This window comes from Ursus arctos, unplaced genomic scaffold (assembly GCF_023065955.2).
Source record: "Ursus arctos isolate Adak ecotype North America unplaced genomic scaffold, UrsArc2.0 scaffold_3, whole genome shotgun sequence".
NCBI classification, from domain to species: Eukaryota; Metazoa; Chordata; class Mammalia; order Carnivora; family Ursidae; genus Ursus; species Ursus arctos.
Window position 1 is genome coordinate 90,264,309 of NW_026622985.1, and position 22,813 is coordinate 90,287,121.

The 22,813-nt window shown below is 38.0% G+C and overlaps 1 protein-coding gene across 1 annotated transcript in view; it reads left to right on the forward strand.

Moving 5' to 3' along the window:
- Positions 1 to 22,813, forward strand: part of MGAM (maltase-glucoamylase) — a 257,231-nt gene that overhangs the window by 164,446 nt on the left and 69,972 nt on the right. The window contains exons 50-59 of the mRNA XM_057304088.1: positions 2,167 to 2,272; positions 6,452 to 6,531; positions 14,647 to 14,770; positions 14,883 to 14,992; positions 15,321 to 15,475; positions 16,310 to 16,481; positions 18,793 to 18,892; positions 19,691 to 19,803; positions 19,924 to 20,049; positions 22,602 to 22,733. Of these exons, the coding sequence (XP_057160071.1) occupies positions 2,167 to 2,272; positions 6,452 to 6,531; positions 14,647 to 14,770; positions 14,883 to 14,992; positions 15,321 to 15,475; positions 16,310 to 16,481; positions 18,793 to 18,892; positions 19,691 to 19,803; positions 19,924 to 20,049; positions 22,602 to 22,733 (1,218 nt within the window). The remainder of the gene's footprint in view (positions 1 to 2,166; positions 2,273 to 6,451; positions 6,532 to 14,646; positions 14,771 to 14,882; positions 14,993 to 15,320; positions 15,476 to 16,309; positions 16,482 to 18,792; positions 18,893 to 19,690; positions 19,804 to 19,923; positions 20,050 to 22,601; positions 22,734 to 22,813) is intronic.

Here is a 22,813-nt window from a genome sequence, read left to right on the forward strand (position 1 = left end):
TCTGAATCTCTGGGCTAGAAATAATTGCACTGCCCTCGGGTGTTATATGAAGTCATATGAGTGGTGGGGCTTGCTAAAGAGAGAGGATGGTGGACCTATGTTGAAAATATAGGGAATATCAATATTTAATGAAATGGACCTAAAAGAAAATTGAAGAGGAGCCAGAAAACTGGCTGAAAACCAAGATTAAATGATAATCAAGGCGTCCAAACACTGAGAAATTTAAAGAGGGAGTGCTTGATAGTGCTGGGTGATTAAGAGAGTGCCCATTGTATTCAGCAGCTAAATCGCTGGTGACCTTGGCAGGGGAAGTTTCAGTGGAATGCAAGAAACAGAAGCCATGCCAGTAACGTACGAGGAAGGTAATGCAGACAGTGTGCCATATCTTTTTGGAAAGTTAGCTATAAGAGGAAAAAGAAAGTTATAACGGTATACCTAGAGATGGACACAGAATCATCACCGGAGTTTAGGGTGACTTGGGATATACTTTTGAGGGGAAAGAGCACATTCAGATGGAGAGGTTGATAATGCAAGGAAGAGGAAGGATAATTGGTGGAACAGATTTTTGAGAAATTCACAGTGTGTGAAATCTACAGAATAGATACAAGTATTATACTTAGACAAGAGGAGGGAAAACTCTTCAAAAGAGAAGAGAAAAAATAAGAATTTACCTAGATAATTTTTATAGAAAAGTTTGGGTTGAGAAGCAGGGAGATGAAATAGCTTCTGCAAAATAGTTGTTTTGTTTGTGACATTGGAGACGATATTGGCTGAGAGTAGCAGTGTAGGTGACAAAGGTTGGGGCTTAAAAATAAGGATCAATGTTTGAAATTTCTCCTGTAAAAAATGAGAGAAGGTGATAAGACTGTCAGTCAGCTTGAAGGCCCAGTATATTTGTCAGATTATGAACCCAGTGGCATCTATGTTGGGCTGAGTGCATAAACCCGGAAGGCAGAAGTTTGGATCAATGGTTTCATTGTATGGATTCAGTTAGCAGATGAGAGAGCAAGGAAGATGAGAGAAAAAAATAGCTGTTGAGGACTACGTCAGGGAAGGATAATAACCAAGAGGCCAGGAGGGACTAAGAGATTAAGAAGGAGTGGAACAGAACAGAAACCTCAATGTGATCAAAGAATACAGAAACAATGCCATGAGAGGGTAAAAGGGGGTGGGCTTCTGCCCAGTAAGTAGGAAGTAGAGGCTAAGAGTTCAGAAATGGAGCAATTCTGGAGGGTGATAAGTTCTAGGGAGTAACCAATGTTCAGGGGTGGTGGGAAGAGTGAAGGTGGAGAGTTAGTCAAGGAATGACATGGTGCGGGCAGTCATGGGGTTGTGAGGCATATGTATAATGTGATATTTGCTACAATTAGAGCAGAAGCCTGGGAGTGCCTCCAGAATCTGACTTCTGGAAGATGAACAAATGAATATCCAAATTGCTAAAATGCCCACCTGTTGGTATACAAGCCAGGACGAGAATGAACATTCTTTGGTTCCCAGTTCACTACACACACCAATACACCAAATATTTTAAAGCTTGAGTCTATGTATGCATGAACGGCAAGGCTTCAGTGAGTGACCAGATTTATATGGGTGTGTGTGCTGTGACCATGCTAGCAAGCCTTGTGCTGGAGATCAGGATTAGGTTCACTTTTGTTACCAGAGTCTCAGCAGGATTAGTCACTTCTAAATAACTAAACACCTTGCCATCATGGCATGAGAATTGGAATAAGACTAGGATTCAGGTTTTGTTACTTTCTCCCTCCCTGAGTGTACTCTCCACTCTACTGCCCAGGGAGGGTGTGAGGATCAAAGTGGCACCTAAAAGGGCTTTGTGAGGCACCTCAACCCCTCATCTCTTCTTGTATTCTGTTCCACTCCTCCCTCTCTACTTCCGGTTCTTTATGTCTGAAATATTCTTTCCTTGGACAATACTCAATCCCTCTGCAGACAAAAAGGGAAAGGGCTCTAGGGGTGTTGGATGCACAGACTCGAGTTAATTGTAAACATTATGATGAGTGGAAACCAGTATTCTCTGGATTATGTCAGGAGGAATGCTTGTAATCAAGTCATCTTGCAGATGAGTTCACATTCTAATCATGTTGCCTGTCCTTTTGGATTGATGGAGCTCTGTGGTTTGCTTAAATCTCATTATCTGTCTCCATCTAGATGGCAAAGAAACTCAGTGTATTGGAAGTCCTTCTGATCATCTTCTTCCTAACTGTACTGGCCTTGGATATCTTCTTGATGTTTTTTGTGTTTCAGAAAGATGAAGGTAAGGAAGATGCTTGTGGCTTTGGGGTTGGAAGGGTTATGTTCCTTTGCTCTTCAGCATGGCACTACATTGCATCATTCAAAATCCACATCCACAACCGATTTCAGTCAATCTGCGAAAGACAAGTATTCTTTTTCTGCAACAAGACCTTGAATGCCAGTGACATTCAGGGTCTCCCAAGTCCTATTTGATGAAATTTTAACAAGATGCAAAATTAGGCTCATCAGAGTTCTGTCCTTCAATCCAGTCATGAAGTAGTAGAGCCTTCAATGAGAAAGAACAGTTGAGGTAACAGTGCCCAATCCCACTACATTATGGAAAAGGAAATCGGCTTGCAGCAAGTTGATTAACTTGGCTTTAATATATCAATTACAATTAGCCTCCAGCCCATATTCTGATTGAAATAGCTATCATTTCTTCATCAATACCTTCAAAACTGTTCTCTCTCACACAGAAACATCCAACAGAATGCTTTCTCCTCCATGCACATGATACTCTAAATAATAAAATAATAGTGTGTAATATAAAAATCTATCCCTAATTAAAACAGAATTTTAGGTTTATTTTGCTTGCTAAAACTCACTTTATACATGTAGATTAAGTATGCATTGAAAAGAAATTGTCCTAACAGCAGAATCCTACTTATTCAATCTCTCTTCACCACTCTCCCAGCAAATATTAGGGTGCTTTCTAAGAACAATTGTCTTTGAAAAAGGATATATGAAAACCATTGATATAAACTATTTTTAGCCTATTGCTATTTTTTCCCTATTAAACTTTGGGTAACAAGTCCCGTGAGATTACTATCCAATGTACGTGAATAAGTAGTTTCTTTTAGTTAACATAAAACTAGATCTTCACACCTACATTTACCCGAAACCACACTCTAATTCATGCAGAGTAGTCAATTCCACTTTCACCTGTTCTATATATATTGCACTTCTTTCAAGATGCTTTTCGAAGATATGCTTCCATGAGTTGAAAAGGAGGGGGTTCTTTTTAATTTAATTTTGTTTTATTGTGGTAAGAACACTTAACATGAGGTCTACCCTCTTAATAGATTCTTAAGTGTACAAGATGGTATCTTTCTTTGTAGGCAGGATGTTGCACATCAGATCCGTAGAACTCATTCATCTAGCATAACTGAAACTTTATACATGTTGATTAACAGCTCCCCATTTCCTCCTCCCCCTGGCCCTGGCAACTATCATTCAAGGCTTTGCATCTGTGAATTTGACTATTTTAAATACCTCATATAAATGGAATCATGCAGCATCTGTCCTTCTGTAACCAGCTTATTTCACTCAGCATGATGTCCTCCAGGTTCATCCATGTCATTGGAAATGACCAGATTTCTTTCCTTATTTTACAGCTGATTAATATTCTGTTATATGTACACATACCGCATTTTCTTTATCCATTCATTGGTGGATGGACACACATCTTGGTTATTTGTGGATAGCACTGCAGTCAACATGAGAATGCTAGTATCTCTTTGAGGTTTTTGACTTCAATTCTTTGAATTCCTTGAATAAATATCCAGTAGTGGGATTGCGGGATCATATGGTGGTTCTATTTTTAATTTTTTGAGGAACCTCTGTACTATTTTCCATAGTGGCTGCACCAATTTGCATCATTCCCACCATTAGTATACAAGGGTTCCAATTGTTCCACATTCTCACCAACACTTACCTTTTTTTTTTTTTAATAATAGTCATCCTAAGATGTGAGGTGATATCTAGTTGTGGTTTTGATTTAAATTTCCCTGATGATTAGTGACATTGAGCTTCTTTTCTGCTGGCCATTTGTGTGTCTCTAGATATATGCTTATGGAAGTCTTTTGCCCATTTTTAAATCAGATTCTTTTTGTTTGTTTTGTTTTTACTATTGTGTTGTAGGCATTCCTTATCTATTTTAGAATTTTGCCCATTTTCAGATAGATGGTTTGCAAATATTTTCTCCCATCCTTTATGTTACCTTTTCATTCTACTGATGGTTTCCTTTGTTGTGCAGAAGCTTTTTAGTCTGATGTTTTTTGCTTTTGTCGTGTGTGCTTTTGGTATCATATCCCAGAAATCCTTGCCAAGACCAATTTCATGAAGTGTTTCTCACACGCCTTTTACTAGGAGTTTCACGGTTTGTTTAGTTTTTGGTTTTTTTTTTTTTTTTAGGATTTTATTTATTTGTTTGACAGAGAGAGAGAGAGAGAAAGAGCACAAGCAGGGGGAGGGGGCAAGTAGAGGGAGAAGCAGGCTCCTTGCAGAGCAAGGAGCCTGATGGGGGACTCGATCCAGGACCCTGGGATCATGACCTGAGCTGAAGGCAGACACTTAACTGACTGAGCCACCCAGGCATCCCAAGGATCAAGGGTCTTACATTTAAGTCTTTAATCCCATTTTTTAAAATAAATTTTTATTTAAATATATATACAAACAAGTATAGAGACATAAAGGTAGGAGAGTTGTTTTGAGGTCTTCTTTGAACAGAAACAAAGGTTCTAAAGGGCACCTATTATGCCCACATTAACTGTTGACTCAAGCTTCAAATGGAATTCTGGGTGTTGACTGACGCATGGAGCCTACTAAACCAGATCCCACTTCTGACGTTACATTGCAGGGTGGCAGGGATGGGGGTGGGGCTCACAAAGGGGACAAAAGCTAAAGTAAAAATAACCAATATTGAGTGAAGGTCTTTGTTCAAATGGGGACAATAATATCATCCCAGTTTACCTCACAGATAGCTGAAAGTGAGTGGGGGGGAAAAGCAAAAAATAAATAAACAAAAAACAAATGTGTGGGACAACAGGATATCCACGTGTAAAAAAAAATAATGCTGGATCTCTATCTGACATCACATATGACAATTAGCCCAAAATGGATCAAAACTTGAAATGTAAGAGCCGAACCTCTAAAATTCTAAGAAGAAAACATAAATATTTTGACCTTGGGTTAGGCAACGGTGTCTTTGATATAACACTGAAGCCATAACAACCAAAGAAAAAATAGGCAAATTTTACTTTTAAGAAAAAATTGTGCTTTAAAGGACACTGTCAAGGAAGTTAAAAGACAGTCGATGGGAAAACATATTTGCAAGTGACATATTTGATTCTTGTATCCAGAATATATAAAGAAATCATACAATTCAAAACAAAAAAGAAAAATAATCCAGTTTTTAAAGTGAGCACAGGATTTGAACAGACATTTCTTCATAGAAGATCTACAAATGGCCAATATGCCATGAAAAGTTGTTGAGTATCAGTTTTGGGGAAGTGCGAGTCAAAATCAAATACTCTTCACACCCACTAAAATGTCTATCATGAAAAAGACAGACAATAACAAGTGTTGAGGATGTGGAAAAATTAGAACCCTCACACACTGCTAGTAGTGATGTAAAATTGTGCAGTCCCTTTGGGAAAGAGCTTGGCAGTTTCTCAAAACTTAAAGATAGAGTTAACCATATTACTTAGCAATGCCATTTCCAGATATATAACCAAGAGACTTCAAAACACATGTTCACACAAAAACCTGTATGCAAATGTTCATTGTAGAATTCTGTGCAATAGTCAAAACGTGGAAACAACCCAAAGGTATATCAACTTTGGAATGGATTTTTTAAAGGGTTATATCCATACCGTGGTTATGATTCACCCACAAAAGGGAATGAAGTACTTGTTACGTGCTGCCACACGGATGAGCCTTGAGAACATTACACCACGTGAAAGAAACCAGACACCAAAGACCACATACTTTATGATTGCATTTATATGAAATATTCAGAATAGGCAAATCCACAGAGACAGAAAGCAGATTAGCATTTGTCAGGGACTGAGAGAAGAGGGGGATGGGGAGTGACCACTAATGGGTACATGCTTTCTTTTCGGGGTGATGAAAATGTTCTGGAACTAGATAGTGGTGATTGGTTGCACAACTTGGTCAAATACTGAAAGCCATTGAATTGTACACTTTAAAAAGGTGAATTTTATGGCATGTGAATTATATCTCAATAAAACCCAACCAAACAAAAGGCAAATGTGTTTAGCACTTGTGTGTACATGTAGATATCGGCTACCGGTAATCGTTGACTGGAGAATTGGCTGAAAGTCTGTAACTGTCCCTGCATCCTTCCTGGAATTGTTATTGCGCTACGAATACTCAACTTTTCCCTTTAATTCCTATGCAGAGGCTGAATTTGTTCCAGAGTGCCCAGAGATCCCTGAATCAGACAGGATAGACTGTGCTCCAGGCCAGGTGGTGACAGAGGTCAGATAAGTGGGCTCCCTGCTGTTGGTCTGCTGGATTTTATTGAAATGAAATGAGTTTCTGAAGTGGGGTGAGGGTGGTGGTGGAGGGGATTGTGGGCCTCCGATTTGTTTGGAGTCATTTCTTTCTTGCCTTATTAAAATAAACAGGAACACTGTGGAAGTGGGGGAAGCAGGATAGGTAAAGGGAAGAGGAGGAGGAACTAAGCGAGTGTTGGCTCATGGGGTCTCAAGTCCAAAGTCGAGGGGGAATTCCCAGCATTGCTAAATGTGTCTGAAGTGTGATTCCAAGGCTCGCCATGGTAAGGTGAGATGTTTGTGGGCTAAACCATGTATTCTTTGAGAACAGAGGCCATCAAGCGCATATGGGTGACTGAGTCAGTCACTTGTATAACTCTAGGGACTTGTTATAACAAGAGCCTTCTAAAATTGGTGTTAAAATCACTAAATTCCACACCCGAAACCAATCTTACCCTATATGTTAACTAACTAGAATTTAAATAAAAACCTGAAACAAGCAAAAAAAACCCAAGAAACCAAAAATAAAATCATGTATTGGCAACAGATCCCCCAAATGAATGTGTGCTAAAGAGCGTAGATTTTTCTCCCTGAGTAGCTACCACAAGAATATCAACTATTTGAACCCTGCTTAATTGTAACTTACGACTTTATCAGAAAGGAGGTATATATTTAGATTTTATTTCTTTCCCCTGTATTCTCCATTCTATATCCCATAATATCCTAGTGGGATATTAATTAGGACTGCATTGAATTTTAGATTAAATTTAAGAAATATTGATATCTCAATAATTTTGCATCTTCCCATTCTGAAAACAGGAAGTCTCTCCAATTCAACTCTTTCTTATTATGTATATACCTCAACTGGGTTTTATGTTTTATGTTTCTCTTTCTCTTTATGCATATGTAATATCAATTTTATTACATATGCATTATGAGGGGTTTTTTCCCCCTAGATCTTTCATATATTTAGTTTCTATTGTATATACAATCCATTATATTTTCTAACTGGTGCTTCTTATTACTGATTAGTCTATATGTATTTATTTTAATTATATTTATATATTTATATTATATTGAATCATGACAAATTAATTATATAATTGGCCAACTGAAATTTCCTATCACTTCTAAATGGTTTCTATAGTTCTTCCTCATGAGTTACTAAGTATGTAGTTATATTCTATGCAAATAATGATACATAAGAATGGAATTTCCAGTTCATAGGATATATACATGTTTATCTTTTGGTGATATTGCAAAATAGTTTTTCAAAGTGTTTGTACCAATTTACACTCCCTCCAGCAGTATATAAGAGCAATTACTCTGCATCCTAACCTACTCTTGGTGTTTTCTTCTTTTTCTTTATTTTAATGTAATTTTAACTTAAAAATTTTAATATTGAGGTATATTTGACACTATGTTGTATTAGTTTCAGGTGTACAGTTAGTGATTCAACATTTCCATACATTACACAGTGCTCACCATGATAAGTATAGTTACCATACACCATTATTACAAAATTATTGACTGTATTCCCTATGCTGTGTACATCCCACATGACTAATGAAGTTAAACACCTTTTCATATTACTTTTTGGCTACATGTATAATCCTATTTGTGAAGTGTCTTTTCAATTTTTTAACCAGTTTTTTCTGTTGGGCTGTTCATATTTTTCTTATTGCTTTGTGGTAATCATATATGTATTCTGGATACAAATCTTTTATCGGATATATAAATTTTAAGTATCTTCTCTTACTCTGTGATTTGACTTTTAACCCAATGGTGACTTTTGATGAAAAGTAGTTCTTAATTTTAATATAACCCACTTTAAGAGTTTTAATATGTATTTTGTATTCTATTTAAAAATCTTGCCTATGCCAAAGTTAAAGAATATATTCCTATATATTTCTCCAAAAGCATTGTTTGATTTTCAAATTTAGATTTTTAATCAAGCTAGAATTGGTTTTTGTGTTTGGTATCAGGTAGAAGTCCAGAACATTTTTTTTTTCTTGAATCTTTAGTAGATTCATCACCACTTATTGAAATTACTGTCTTTTCCCCTCTGCATTGTAGTGGCACTCTTACTGTAAATTATATGTCTTTGTGAGGACCTATTTCTGGAATATCTATTTTATTCCATTGTTAGTCTATTCATTTGCCAATACCACACTGCCTTAATTAGTATAGCTTTATAAAAGGTCATGATATGTGGTTGTGAAAGTCCTCCATATCATTCTTATTTTTCTTCAAGATTGGCTAGCCTATTGTTGATGCTTTAGGTTTCTTTCTTTCTTTCTTTCTTTCTTTCTTTCTTTCTTTCTATTTATTTATTTGAGAGAGAAAGAGAGCATGAGCAGGAGAGTGGGACAGAGGGAGAGGGAGAAGTAGACTCCCTGCTGATCAGGGAGCCTGACGCAGGGCAGGATCCCAGGACCTTGGGATCATGACCTGAGCCAAAGACAGACGCTTAACTGACTGAACCACCCAGGTGCCCCAATGCTTTAGATTTCTAAATACGTTTTGGAATTAGTCTCTCAGTTTCCCCAAAAAATCTATCAGAAATTTTATTCTGGTCACATAAAATGAACAGATTAATTTGGAAAGAATTGCCATATTTACAAGAGTGAAAATTCTAATCTATGATCATGATATATTTCCTTATTTATTGAGACTTCTAATTTTGAAGTTTTTGGTGTAGAGGTCTGAAATTTTTTTCCAAATTTTTTCTATTTGGTATTTTATTTTATTTTATTTATTTATTTATTATTACATTATGTTAGTCACCATACAGTACATCATTAGTTTTTGATATAGTGATTTTATTTAAATATTTTTAAATTTTAATTTTCTGTTTAAACTGTTGTTGGCATTTTGATTTAAAATTGATTTTTTGAATATTTATCTTGTAAAGAAATCTTCTTAAATTTACTTATTAATTATCCTAGTTTGTTTATAGGCATCTTGGGATTTTCCTTAGACAATAATGATACCTGCAACTAATGACCATTTACATTTTTTTCCAATATGCATTTCTTCTTCTTTGTCTTGTAACAATAAGGATCGTTTTTCCTTCTAATTTTTCAATATTGTTTGAGATATTTTATCTAAAAGGCAATATGCAACTATAGTAAGTTTCAGAGAATGGAACTTTCTGGAGATTGATTTTTAACTAAACATAAGAAATAACCTTTGCAGTAAAATATTAACTATGAAGGTGAAATTTTGGATTTTGGAAGAAGTTGGCTACACGTCTTTCACGGAACTTAAGCATCTTTCAGAGGCACTACTGAAAAAAATCCTTATATCAAATGGAAGTTGGATTAGATCATTTTCAAGCAATTCTCAAATTCTTCTGTTAATAATTTGAGTGGAAAGTAGCATAAAAGTCTACTTAGAAGATAACTGGAGATTACTCCCTGGGAGAGTTTGGTGTTAGGGGAAGAACAGACTTACGGAGACTCGTCATGAGTCGGACAGTGTAGTCCAGGGAGCAATTTATGAAGGTCTGTGTTCTTGTCTGCGGTGGCAGTGGAAATGGGAAAGAATAAGGAGAAGTATCTACATTAATGGTTTGACCTTTGGTGTGTGCAACACTGCAAATGGCTTAAAATTGAAGGAGGCATGTTATGGCAGACTGCCTTCAAAAATACTGGATTTACCTGAACGTATTAGATTTCTTGTCTTACTGCTTTTTATAGAGGTCTACAGACTTTGGAACAATTTATGACAGTGAAACTAACCTTTTGGACTTTGCCAACCTCAGTTTCAGAGGTAGCAGAGCCACAGAGTATCTGCTTCAGACTTAGGAATATCAGTTCTAGAGGTTATCCAGAGCCTGCAAACTCTTTTTCCACTGATCCCCTCCAGCTTTTTTTGTTGTTGCTATCTGGAGAAGATGAGGCAGGAATATCAGCTGTATATATGGAGAATTAATGAGTACATTTAAGAATGTTTTTTCATCATGATGTGATTGCTTTGTTTATGATAGACGTGAAACACTAATTTAAGTTATATTCATATTGTCATTTTTCAAAGCAATTACATCAGATGTTAGCATCTGAAATAGTTGTCAGTACTATACCTTTTCCAAAAGAGTAGTGTTGTGACATATTCTTTTGTTTTTTTAATCACAAAATTTATGCTGGATGTATTCCTTTAATAAAAAAGATTGCGAGATTAGAGTTATGTACAGAGTAAAGTGGGAAAGTCTTTCCTTATTCATAATGCTTTCTCTCTACCTCCAGATCCCCTCCCCAGAATCAGGTCAATAGCTTGGTGTGTATCCTTCTCTTAATTTTTCTATGCTTTTGCATATATGTATATATTATACATACATATTAATATATTTTTGTTTTGTTTTAACCCAAATTATACTATATATTATTTTATAATTTGCTTTTTAATTTAGGGCATTTAAATTTACCACATTATTATATTTTAATAATAGTTTCCTTCTGGGGGCACCTGGGTGGCTCAAGTAGGTTAAGCATTCAACTCTTGACTTTGGCTCAGGTCATAATCTCAGGGTCATGAGATGGAGCCCCGTGCCAGGCTCCATGCTGAGCGTAGAGTCTGCGTGCACACATTCTCTCTCTCTCTCAAAATAAATAAATTTAAAAATTTTTAAAAAGTTTGCTTCTTTTGAGATGATCATATGATTTTCTTTTGTCAATGTTGTGAATTACGTTAAAACATTTCTTAATTTTGAACCATTTTAGTTTTATGCTTGATAACCCTTATTTGGCCATTATGCATGAATTCTTTTAATACACTAATGAATTCAAATTGTTAACTTTTTATTTAACGTTTATACTGACGTCTATGTTTTTAAAGTGAAATTGGCTTATATATTTTTATTTTTGACTTTTCCTTGTCTAGTTGGTTGCCAGAATTTTTATAGTTTAATAAAATGAGTCAGGAAACTTTCCATCTTTCCTATGTTCAGAAAAATATATATATAATATAAGAATATCTATTCCCCAAATCATCTGGGCAAAGTATCTTTTCTTTCTTTTTTTTTTTTTTTTAGGGAAGGGTCTTTGATTACTTACAATTTCTCATGGCAACAGGTCATTTCAAGTTTTCTACCTCTTCTTATTTTGATTATTTACTATTTTACTATTTAAAGATTCAAATTATAGTCTCACATTCATTGGCAAATATTTGTACAAACAGTTTTCTTACAATCCTTAGTTATGTTTAAAATCCTATATATCTGAGGCACCTGGCTGGCTCAGTTGGTTAAGTCTCAGACTCTTGATTTTGGCTCAGGTCATGATCTCAGGATCGTGAGATCGAGCCCTGCATTGGGCTCCATGCTGAGCGTGGAGCCTGCTCGAGATTCTCTCTCTCCTTCTCCTGCCACCCCATTCATTCTCCCTCTCTCTCAAAAAAGAATTCTATATATCTGTTGTCATTCACCATTTTTGTTTATAATCTTGTTTGTCCCTCTTTTTGTCAATAGAGGATTTCATAAGGTATTTGTATTTCTTTGATCTTTTCAAAGAGTCTTGTTAGATTTATTGATCTGCCAAGCTAATATCAAAATATATCTTTGTACTGTAGTAATTATCTGTGTTGGAATATCCGTAGTAGGAATTCACACATAGGCCATACCTACAAAATAGGAAGTTCCAAAATGCATATTCATGGTCTCATATGTGCACTGAAATTTAGCTTGTCAGGAACATGGCATTTCAATGTCTATTTAATTAATGGCGTTGTCTGTCTCACCTACTAAGCTTGTGGACAGCACTGTATCACGTGAACTTAGACAAATATCTGGAACAGAGGAGACACTTATTTCACATTTTAAACTGATAACTATAGATACTTGATTCTTTTCTCTTTCATTAATTACTGCTTTTACTCATTAAAATCCTTCATGTAGTTTTTCTGGGTTTATTTTGTTCTTTTCTAATTACCTGCGTTGTATATTGAGTTGTTCATCATGTATAACATTACTTTCTCTCTTTGATTCCCCCTTCCCTCACCTGTATTCTCTTTTCACCCCTTTTGGAATCTTCTAGTTGAGTGTTACTGTCTGGCCCCCTGGTCACTTTGCCTACCCTTTCTGTCTTCTTTCCGTGTCTTTGTCCTTGTGTTCTGAGGTAATCCTAAATATGATTAAAATTTTTTTTTCTTCTTGTCTTGACATTGTTCTCTTTCCTTTATGTTACTCAGTCCAAATATTAGGGAGTTTTAAATCTTGTTCAGTATCTTAACTTTCAGTATTCTTTCTTGTTTTTTTTTTCTAATGAAAGCAGCAGTTATGTGCCTCTCTCTAAAGATAATAATTATATTTATTTAAAAGTTTTGTAATTTTTTTCTATTATTGCTTCCTGCAATTTGTTTCTTCTGTTTATTAAGTCTGGTTCCTATCATAGTGTTGATTTCTCATGTTTGGTGGTTCTTGACTGTCATCTTTATTTAATTACCTATGATTGCCTGTCCTATTTAACTTGGCTTGCACAGAGTATTTAGGAGGGAAGGAAAGGACCACTGGAGAGAATGTGGGTACTTGTCTGGGTGAGGGGCTTGGCTGATTAACTGGTGCACTGCCATGTCTTCTGGTTCCCAGCATCTTTCCTAACTTCCTTAGCCTATGAACAAATACTTCAGGATGCCCACGAACTAACCAGAGCTTACCAATAGTTGTAAGGAATGTCAGATTGGGGAGCTAAATGTTCATACTGGAGCTTCCCAATTAATCATCCAAAACTATGGCCCAGATTCTCTTCTACTTTTCCACATTGACTTGGCTTGGAGCACTTCTTTTTCTCCCTTGTGTTTTAGATTATTATTATATTTTCCCCTAGAGTTGATGAGGTCTATTTCCTGTGTTTCAGTAATTTCATATCATTTCTGCCATATTGCATTATAGCTGGCTGCTTTGTAATGGTTTTGTATTTTTTTCTTAATGATACTTCCGTCACTTCATGTGAATTTAGTTGGGTGGAGTGGTGGATGCCTATGTTTGTTTCAACAGTTTGATTCAATTTGCCATTTATTTTATTTCTTTATTATAACAAAACAATTTTTATGTAAGTTAATATTAAAATTGTAGGACCTATAGAAAATACATCTCACCAAAAAATAATCATTTTTTAGAAGCTTTTATTTATGTATTTGACAGAGAGAGAGAGCACAAGCAGGGGGAGTGGCAGAGGGAGAGGGAGAAGCAGACTCCCCACTGAGCAGGGAGCCCGGGTGGGGCTTGATTCCAGGACCCCAGGATCACAACCTGAGCTGAAGGCAGGCGCTTAACTGACTGAGCCACCCAGGTGCCCCAAATAATAATCATTTTAAGAATCCATAATCAAACCACTCTGAGAAACCACATGTGGTTTATTTTTACCTTGTGGACATTGTGAATTTGTTTATGTCACCCTCTGTCCCAGTTCTAAATTTTTTCCTATTTCCTTTGCTTTATTTTTCTTACATTTTAGAAATGCATTTCTTTATGCCCTACTGTTAGTCATTTCCGTGACCCTTCCTCATGAGAAAGTCTAAACTGGTTGGTCTGACATCCAGCTTACTCATAGTATGAATATTGTGTCCCTTCAGAGTGTTTCTCTTACTCAGTGTTCTTGGCACAATGAACTTGTGGTTTTATGAATCTATCATGCATTGCTGCTTTCTTTGCTTGGAATACTGCTCTCCTGTTCCCTTATCTAACCCCTCCCCATGCACTAGGAGTGGGCTTACCTTTCACCTACTGGAAGCCCTCCCCACCCTGCTTGCATCCTTAGGCTGTGTGCCAAGGCTGGCATGTGCGCTCCTTTAGCCCCCTGGACACTCTCTGTCCAAGTACTCCTCTCATACTGAAATTGCATGTACTACTAGACCGTAATGGAAGTTTCCCAAAGGCAAGAACTGTGTTGTTTATCTGTATTATTAGTTTCTTGTCAGGTAGGTAATAAATGCATATTGGATGGCTGGATAAATGTGAGAATAAAAGAAGAAGAAATAAATGACTGCCATGTAAATAGGACCTCTCTTAAATTCTTCTTGGAATAAAATTGGTTATAAATACATAGACAGAACTTTCTTTCCTTCATTTCATATTATGCTCACTCTGTGCCGTTGTTTACAGGATGTCTGCAGGCAGCAACATAAGTGCTGCTGGAAACCTGTGCCAGACACTAACGTCCCTAGGTGCTTCTTCCCCAGGAACTGGGGCTACGAAGCCAACAGTATCCAGAATGACACAAGGACAGGTGAGCATTACCCTAATGAGGTCCAGGGAACCGCTCTTGATGACTCAGATAAGCTAAAGGCAAAATAAAGTCTAAAAGCTTCCTCCCCCCATTTTTCTCCCCCCACCCCTAGGGTTTACAGCCCAGTTGAGAAAGTTGCCATTCCCATCTCTGTTTGGATATGATGTGAGGGATGCCACCTTCACAGCGGAATATCAGACATCCAATCGTTTTCATTTTAAGGTTGGTTTGGTAGTTATCACTGAATACATCTCTGAGGAGATCAATGCCCCCATACTGGGTTCAGATCATTCTCCTTTAGGCACTGCATAGAGGTGTGGAGGCAGAAGGTGCCTCTGTTCCCCTCTGCAGGAACCTCCCAAGGGAGTGTGTGGGCTGTTTCATATTTTGTGGCATTCGCGTGATTGGGTGATTTTTTTCTCACAACTCAGGAAACACAGGATTAATAATTAGAAGCTATTTTCATCGGGGGCCGAGAGTGAAGATCCTTTGTAGCTCTACAAGGAAGTGGTCTCATCTGGAGTTGGTCTTTCTCTTTTCCTTCTGACAGATTAGTGATACCGACAACAAACGCTATGAAGTCCCCCCTGAAATTATTAACCTGTCTGCGAGGACTACTAATACTTCCAATTTGAACTATTACATAGAGGTCATTGATAAGCCCTTCAGCATCAAAATAATGAGGACGAGCAACAGAAGAGTCCTGTGAGCTTTTCAACACTCTTTGTATATCTTTGAATATACAGTCTCAGTATCAATCAGTCTGGCTTACCGGGGGTGGATAATGAGATAAGTACGACTTGGGAAAATGTTTGGACCTCAGAAAAATGTCAGTTTTTACTGTAAATCATTAACACTCGCTAATCTGTCATGATTGCAGAGCATAGCATGCTAAAATATAATGTGCTGGGGTGCTAAGTTAGAGAAACGCGCTCCGAGTTATGGTCTGTTATGAAACAGGAAGTTTTATTATTTTGGATTACCGTTCACTTTGGAACTCAGCTTCACTGCTTATCATTTCAAGTTTTTATTTCCTGAGAAACTTGCCACGAAGAACCTAACAATGGCCTGAGCTTAAACCACAAATTGTATGGGAGAAAGTACAGGGATTCATGTCGGTAAAACCTGTACACATGTTCTGGCACCAGCAAGTTACTGGTCAGCTTTGGGATGTTAGGCAAAGTCTCTCCATCAACCTCAGTTCCCACATCCACAGAAAGGGAATCAGAATACCCACTGTTGCTCGTGAACGGAGCTATGTTCATGAAGCTTCCAGAGCAAGGCCCGGCATGAAGTAGATGCCCAGCAAGTGAAAGGTCCCATCTGCTCTCTTCCCCCAGTCATCCAACTGGAGCTTCTGGTATTACCTCTCCCCTAGAATGAAAGCATCAGAGACACCCTAGAAAGGCCTGCCAAGGTAGTAGGAACGTGGATGAGAGCACCTGAAACAACTGTTCTCAAAGTCAACAGGGAGAGTAGCGGACAGGGTCCTGGCAGAGAGAGCTGTTTGGTGACTCTCGCTCTTACCCCACGGCCCAGATTGGACACGAGCATCGGGCCCCTGCAGTTCGCCCAGCAGTACCTGCAGCTGTCCTTCCGTCTGCCCAGCACCACCGTGTACGGGCTGGGGGAGCACGTGCACCAACAGTACCGCCACAACATGACCTGGAAGACCTGGCCCATCTTCACCCGCGATGCCACCCCCACCGAGGTGAGCTTCCCTTCCCCCTCCCTACGGCTCACGGTAAGGAACCCCTTCTCTCCTTTCCCGAAAATGACCTAGAGCCAAGCAACCTACAGAATTACATCCATATCTTATTTTGCCCAAGTTAGATCCGTTTGTGCTGGAGGATACTTGTTCTTGAGGTTTATAAACTCACAGTTAGTAATACATCAATTTCTTTGGTTTTTTCTTTTATTATTATTATTTTTTATTGAAGTATTGCTGACATACAACATTATATTAGTTTCAGGTGTACAATATAATGATTCCATATTTGTCTATACTGTGAAACAATCACCACAATAAGTCTAATTAACATTTGTCACCACACTAGGTACAGAATTTTTTTTTCCTTGTGATGAGAACTTTTTTTTTAATTCAGTTAATTAACATATTATTAGCTTCAGAGGAAGAGGTCAGTGATTCATCAGTAATGTATCAATTTTTAAAACGTCCCACTTTTAAAGGGAAATATAATTTAATGACTATATGATGGACTAATATATATTAGAAAATCCTTCTGCAAAATAACTATGTTTGTCTTAAATAACTGGGTAGCAGCTAGGGGAGAGCTTCAGCAGGAGCCACCTCCACTAGAATTTTGTGGACTAAAAAAATTCCCCCTTTGGCAGCTTTAGTATTATTCTAGGTCTCTGCTAGTTGAAGTATGTTCTGGAGACAGCAGTGTTGTCATCACTTGGGTTGTTGTTAGAAATGCCAAGTCAGAGCCCAGACCTACTGAATCAGAAGCTGCATTTTCACCAGATCTGCAAGTGAACCACATGCATATTCAAGTGGGCGAAGAGCTGGTCTAGAGCAGTGCCTGTCCACTGATCTGTAGTGAAGGATCAGTTCCTTTCTTTCTCTGTTTGTTTTTTTTTTAAACCTGGGGAAATGAAATGAAATGACTCAAAGACATATAAAATATAAGCTCAAATTTTAAATTGAACAGATATAAAATTACTCTTTTAAATTGCTGTAAGATTTCTTGTTTTTTTTGTACTTTCCTTGCTGATTTACAGCAAAGGGTGTGGAGAGGTGCCAGTCCACGGACAACACTTAAAGTAGCATTTCTTTGTAGAGCAGGTCTTGAAGCCTTCATTGTGCTTCTGATGTTTGCCAAGTCTGTGCAAGGCGTGCCTGTTCATGTAGTTGCAAGGGAGGGATGGGACTGAAGTTTTGCAAGTCGTATTCCATGGGAGATGAACAAATCAAGTAGCAAGCACATTAACTGGCCCACCCACCGGTATTTGATGCAATGAAGAGTAAAGCAGTAGCTGGCACATTCACTAAAGTGCTTGCTCAAGGTCCCTGACAAACATGGAACCCTAAGCATCATACTAAGCTTGGCTTTCTAGAGCTGAAAAATCCTTGAGTTATGTAGTCACAGATTAGATAGATGTTTTATCTATCTTTCTTCCTTCTTTCCTGCCTCCCTCCCATCCTCCCCTCCTTCCTGCCTGCCTGCTCTCTTTTCTCTTTCTCACTTTTTCACTCACAGTAACACACATTATCTCTTTTTATATCAGTGCTCATCACGGCCCTGTGACAGGTTCATTATCTTTTTTTTTAATTTTAAACTTATTTACTACCTAAGAATTATATATTAATTATAGAAAAATTAGAAAATATAGCTAGGCATAAAGAAGAAATACAAAATTTCTCATAATAACATCATTTTCTGCTAACATTTTGTCATATGTCTTTGCAGATATTTTCCAAATTTTAAAAAAAGAACTTGACTGAGATATAATTTATATACTGTAAAATTCATCTGTTTTAAGTGTACAATTCAGTGATTGCTTAGCACATCACCAAGTTGTGCAGCTATCATCATAATCCAGTTTTAGAAGATCTTCATGACCCAACTAGGATTCCTCATACCTTTATAGACATAATCCCCATTTCCACCCCAGTGCCCACTTTAGCCCCGGGCAATCACTAATCTACTTACTGTCTATATAGATTTAACTTTTCTGGATACTTCATATAAATAGAATCACGCAATGTATGGTTTCTTTTGCATCTGTTTCTTTAGTATCTCATGTATGAGGTTTATTCCTGTTGTAGCATGGGTCAGGTTTTCATTTCTTCTTATTACTAATAGTATTCCATTGTATGTATTTTGTTAATCTACTTATCAGTTGATGTTACCATTTGAATACCTTTTTGATACAATACTAAGCTAAGTCAAGTATTGACCAAGTTCATGTTGTATGTAGCATTTGATATTGTTCTAGTGTAAATAAAAACATTTTTAACATGTACTACTATTATTTGTTACCATTTTTCTTGACAGGGCATGATTAATCTGTATGGAGCTCATACATTCTTCCTGTGCCTTGAAGACACCAGCGGCTCCTCTTTTGGGGTTTTTCTATTGAACAGTAATGCCATGGGTAGGAAGCATCTTTTTATCTCAACAGGAATATGTTTGGGGGTGTGGCTTTTATAAACACGACTTTCATGGCGAGATCGCTGTTTAACAGAATGTGTATTTAACCTACAATGCTTCTATATGGGAACCCAAAAGTAGGGTGACCTGTTATAAATCCAATTCATGCTGAAAGCTATTCCTATTGAAAACTTCTTTGGGGTTCTCTTTTGATGCAGTGTTTTCCATCATATTCTATAGATAGTAAGATGCACTGACAGATAAGTCCCAACAATACCTGTCGATTTCAACACGTAACCCAGGCTGTCTGTAGGCAACAAGGCTGTGTTCTCATAGCTCATCCCTTCCCTACTCCAGAATCTTCTCCCTCAAGCTTCTTGGACTAAGAGTGCCTTAATAAGGGTTTGTTTTTATTTTTGTTTGTAAATTGTAGTTAAATTCATCCAACAAGGTTTTTAAAACTTTTCTGTTACGTTAAATCACTCACAAATTCCAGACATTTGTATTGTTATATAGCCAGATTAAAATAGAATCGGTTCTTAATTGAACTTAAATTAAAAAAATAACATAATAACAAAAAATAGAATTGGTTCTGCTTTCTTTTAAAAAATCAATTCTTCATTAGTGTTTTACTCACTTAATATTATGATAAACAACAAACAATCTAAAAAAAAGAAACATGTGATTGTTATCTCTTGCAAAATGAGGCTAAGATTGTTTTGGATAGCTCAGGTATTCATATTCCAGAGAAAAGTATAGTTGCAACCACGAAATTCTAATGACTCTCATTTTAATCCTGCAGAGGTCACCCTGCAGCCTGCTCCTGCCATCACTTACCGCACAATTGGGGGCATCCTTGACTTCTATGTATTCCTGGGAAATACTCCGGAACAAGTGGTTCAGGAATACCTGGAGGTAAGGGCTTTGCTTGAAGACAGTTATAAATGGAAATGGAAACAGTGTTTTCTGTATCAGCCATGGTACTCAAAACAGCAGTTTTTAAATGCTTAGACATGTGTATATTTATTTTTTCAGCTCATTGGACGACCATTCCTGCCTCCCTACTGGAGTCTTGGGTTCCAGCTTAGTCGCAGGAACTATAGTGGCATCAATGGATTGAAGAAGGTTGTGGATCGAAATCGTGTAGCTGGGATCCCTTATGTAAGTCAGAACTTCTCGTAACATGTGTAAGGCACCATCTCCTATCTTTTAGTTTTTGCGTCTAATTCAACATATTGGGAAGAAATACAGAGAGATAGGTGGATAGACAGATAGATAGATACACACATACATACGTAGACGGACAAACAGGCACACTTAGTGTCAGAAATTTGCATGCTAAATTACTTTTGTCACCATGGAAACAGCAGCTTATGGAGTCGGATGGATATGGTTTTGAATTTTAGCTTTGCTTCTTCCTAGCTTTCTCAGTGTTGTTCTAGTCAATTAGCATCTTTGAGTCTTAGTTTCCCCCTTTATAAAATGAGAACGTAAGGCTTCCTGTGGGGGACTGGTAGTGAGGAATGCCTTACTCTCTGCGTGGAAGGCAGGCAGCGCAGAGGATGAGCTCCATCAAAGTTAGCTGTTACTTTATGAAAGCAGCGCCTCGGGAGATATGGTTAACAAGAGCTGATGGTTGTAAAAATGACTCACAGTAAGTGAGTTTCTCATAGTGACCTTGAACACTCCCTCCAGATCTAGCAGACTCTAATTTTGAAAGCTCAGTGGTATTTATGATGTTCAATGTCCACTAGTAAGTAGAGAATTATTAAGTGTAGATTATTTGATAAGTTCCTCCAGGAGATGCATAATGCCTTTAAGGAAGTTATCAGAACAGTTTATTTGGGGCTAGATCTTTGGAACTGTGTTGCAAGCATATATTTGGTTAGCATGTGAAGGAAGACTGTGCAGGTGGAAATCAGGACTTAACAATCCCCTCTCAGGGCAGCGAGGAGAGCAGGCAGGGAGATGAATTTTTCCTGTGAGAAAACATGCCCGCTGTGGTGTTTTGGTGTTAAGAGGAACTTGATCATGTGTTTCATTTTAATGCTCCCAAATCTGACACCTGCAAGCGCTTAATTCCAGGAGGAATCAGGCCAAATCTTGCCACATGGTTATTGTTTTACACGGTGCTTTCACAATCATGGTTAAACGTCATATATTGGTACTTTGTAAATGAGATGATGGAGACACACTGCATGGTTTAACCTAAGGTCACGAGAGCTAGCTAAATGGTAGGCCCAAGATTCAAAAATAGTTCTTTTGACTACATGTGGCATTGGTTTCGATCTATCCCCGCACCTCTGATGTGCAGGGCTTTTCTGAGGTGTTGCTGATTCAGGAACAGATAAGCTTTCCTTCCACAGATTGGCTCTTTCCCACCACGTGGTAGTGGAGGCACCTGGGTACGATTGACTGCCCGGTGTTAGAACAGATGTGCTGCGTTGGCACCAGGCCACCAGCCACATTTTCCTGCGGGCCTGGAAGCTAGAACCTTCTAGGACACATGAGAAACACTTACTACCTAAGGAAAACTTGCTTAGAAGAACTTCGGATGTCTTTGAAGTTGTGGCAGTTTGCGGGGGGGGATAAAAGAGCAGCTGGACCCCAAGGGCCTATCACAAAAAACCCAGTCGACCCCACCCACCCAAGCATATGACCTTGGGACGTGTGGCTCAACCCCTTCACCTTTCAATTCTCACTAAGAATAACACCTGCTCCTCACAGATTGGTATGCAAACATTCAAATAATCTGTGTATGAGACTTTGGTTAATTAAAGCTCTGCCCCTTTGTCATTTATCTTTGTGAGTTATTATTCTAGCGGTTTTATAGAGCAAGAAGACTGTTTTCTCCTCGTATGATATATTCTAATTTAATGTGTAGGGTCCAAGTTAGCACATGGTTACAACATTACGAATATACTCACCCAAACAGACATTTAAAGAGCACCTGTTTTATTTATTTTATTTTATTTTTATTTTTAAAGATTTTATTTATTTATTTGACAGAGAGAGAGAGATAGCCAGCGAGAGAGCGAACACAGGCAGGGGGAGTGGGAGAGGAAGAAGCAGGCTCCCAGCGGAGGAGCCTGATGTGGGGCTCGATCCCAGAACACCACGTTCACACCCTGAGCTGAAGGCAGATGCTTAACGACTGAGCCACCCAGGTGCCCCAAGAGCACCTGTTTTATGTCAAGCATCCAAGCTCTCAAGTTGCAGTGATGAACAAGACATAGTCCCTACCCTCAACTTCCTCCCAGTACCTCATGACACGCATCCGTCAGGACAAAGACATAAAACTGCAGCCTAAGAGTGCCTGCATCTTTCAGAAGGGGCTTATTTACTTCTAGGAGGTAGCCAAGTCCTGGAAGTTCAAGGATCATTAAGAAATAGGACTTCAGGGGCACCTGGGTGCCTCTGTCTGTTAAGTGCCTGCCTTCAGCTCAGGTCCTGATCTCAAAGTCCTGGGATCAAGCCCTGTGTCAGGCTCTGCACTCAGTGGGGAGCCTGTTTCTCCCTCTGCTCCTCCCCCTGCTCATGCTCACTCTCTCTCTCAAATAAATGAATAGAATCTTAAAAAAAGAAGGAAAGAAGGAAAGAAAGGAAAGAAAGAAATATGGCTTTAGTTTTAGGGAGCAAGAACCAGAGCTATGATCCCTTCCATCAGCACGGTGGTATTGCCTAGGTTCTAACTGGCCGGCACTATCTTTCAGGATGTCCAGTACTCTGACATAGACTACATGGATGGAAATAAGGATTTCACTGTCGATAAACAGGCTTTCCCTAATCTCTCAGATTTTACCAGCGACTTACATAAGCAAGGACTGAAATATGTAATCGTTATGGTATGTTCAAACAAGTCTGTTGCCTTGTTTTCCCTTTCAAAGTGCAAAAGAAATTGACAAAAATAATATTTGTTATATGT